The sequence below is a fragment of the Pterocles gutturalis genome, unplaced genomic scaffold (genome assembly GCF_000699245.1).
Source record: "Pterocles gutturalis isolate BGI_N339 unplaced genomic scaffold, ASM69924v1 scaffold19098, whole genome shotgun sequence".
Classification (NCBI taxonomy): Eukaryota; Metazoa; Chordata; class Aves; order Pterocliformes; family Pteroclidae; genus Pterocles; species Pterocles gutturalis.
Window position 1 is genome coordinate 3741 of NW_010118527.1, and position 2110 is coordinate 5850.

General features: G+C 59.6%; 1 protein-coding gene across 1 annotated transcript in view; it reads left to right on the plus strand.

Annotated features, from left to right (window-relative positions):
- The window catches only part of LOC104463784 (ras GTPase-activating-like protein IQGAP3), a gene marked incomplete at its 5' end in the record, with an annotated part of 5325 nt that overhangs the window by 2762 nt on the left and 453 nt on the right, over nucleotides 1-2110 (plus strand). The window contains 6 exon segments of the mRNA XM_010076250.1: nucleotides 65-209; nucleotides 498-600; nucleotides 750-879; nucleotides 1065-1152; nucleotides 1408-1620; nucleotides 1743-1909. Of these exon segments, the coding sequence (XP_010074552.1) occupies nucleotides 65-209; nucleotides 498-600; nucleotides 750-879; nucleotides 1065-1152; nucleotides 1408-1620; nucleotides 1743-1909 (846 nt within the window).

The window sequence follows — 2110 nt, forward strand, 5'->3', positions numbered from 1 at the left end:
GGCATCGGGGCGGGAGGGCTGTTACGAGCCGGCAGCAGGGTTTTTTGGGGGTGACTGAAGAGATCCTTCCTCGCAGGAGGTTCATCTCTGCTGCCTGCTGCATCCCCGAGCCAGAGGAGAGGTTTAACGTGGATGAGTACTCGGAGATGGTGGCAGTGGCCAAACCGGTCATCTACATCACGGTGGGGGAGCTCATCGACACGCACAAGGTAAGGGCACCCAACCCACCGGCGATCGAGCTGCCTCCATCTCTTCTGCTCCCACTTGAGCTTTCTGCTGAGTTTCATCGTGCTCCTCTATCCCACCACCAGCACAGCTCCTCCTGGCCTTTTTTTTCCTTTTTTAAGCAAATGAATAATCCACATTCTGCAGGTTCTCCACTGCTTGTCCTTCCCTGAACCCCGTAACTTTGCAGCGCTCTGTTGGGTGCCGCGTTGTTCCCGACTGCCCTCGCTCCCTGTTGCTTTGCCCCCACCCTCCTCCCTTGCCCCATCCAGCTCCTGCTCCAGCACCAGGACTCCATCGCTCCCCACCACGGAGACCCCCTGCACGAGCTTCTGGAAGATCTCGATGAGCTTCCTACGGTCCAGTCCCTTGTGGGTAGGTAGAGCTCTGGGACCCCCCAGCAGCAGGATGATGGGGATGGGGATGCTTTTCTTCCCCAAAGCTCTAGCTGGACCGCTTCGGGCATGGGGAAACCAGCCTTCCTGAGCCCCACGTGGCTACTTGGGCTCTCTGTGCCCTCCCAGGGGAGAGCATCCCCAGCCCGGCGGACAGCAGCGCTGAGCTCAGCAAACTGGAGATCTCCCTCACCCTCACCGGCAAGCTGGTCCCAGTGGCCAGCAGCGAGGAGAGCGACGTGAAGAGCTTGCTGCTGAGGTGGGGACAAGTTCTGGGGGCTCCTGGCTCGGCTGGGCTTTGGGGGACCATGCTGGGGGTTGGGATGCGGGCTGGGATGCTCAAGGGGCGCAAGAAATCCTTGGGAGGCAACCGAATGCCGCGCAGGTCTGGTGGAGGGGGTGATGGATCAGAGCGGATGCCTGACCTCTCCTTCTGGTCTCCAGCACCAAGCAGATGCTGGTGGACGTGATCCAGTCCCAGGCAGGAGATTCCCTCCCAGAGATCCTGTGGACACGGGCGTCGGAGCATGAGGTGGGACGTGCCAGGCTGTTGCTGGGGATGAGAACTTGGAGAAGAGGCAAGCAGAAAGCTGCCCTGCTCCTCTCGAAGGCTTGGCTGCTGCTCTTCTGCTCCAGCAGCGGCTGGGCTCGGTTTTTCAGAGAAAAATATGGTTTGGGTTGGGAGAGACTCATTCAAGTGCATGGGGAGGGTGGGATGGGTGTTGATTGCTCCATCTCCTCGTGTCCCGTCCCACCACGACCAGGCTCATCCCCTTGTTGTCCCCAGGAAGCCTCCCACGACCAGCTCATGCGCAGGCGAGCTCTGCGGGATGCCCAGACCCCCAGCAAGCTGAGACGCAACCGCTCCCTGGCTGCCAACAGCCAGCTCTCCGTGGAGGAGAAGAAACGCAAGATCATCCGCAACCTGCGGCGCTTGGAGAGCCTGGGGCTCGTGGACTCTGCCCGGCAGTACCAGGAGCTCATCGACGAGCTGGCCAAGGTGGGCTGGGGGAGACCGAATTGGGAGGTCACCTCGAAACCCACCTGAGATCCCGCTCTGGTCCTTCCATAAAGCTCAGGGTAGGTTATGTTGGCTTTCTTGCACGGCTTCGCTTCCCCCAGGACATCCGCAACCAGCGGCGCTACCGGCAGCACCGCAAAGGGCAGCTCCTGAAGCTCAGACAGACCCTGCAGGGTCTCGACGCCAAGACCTTGTTTTACGAGGAGCAAATTGATTATTACAACCAGTACATCAAGACCTGCCTCGACAACCTGGCAGCCAGCAACAAGTACGGTTCCTTACAAAAACCCAATAATTTCAGAAAAGGGTTTTTTGGTTTTTTTTATTGCGATCTGGGTGTTGTGAGAGCTGGAGATGTTGTGGGGTCCGAGGGGCTGCATGTAAGGCTCTGGGGAGACCCTAGAGCACCTTCCAGGGCTGAAAGGGGGCTAGAGGAGAGCTGGGGGGGCTCTGGATCAGGGGGTGCAGG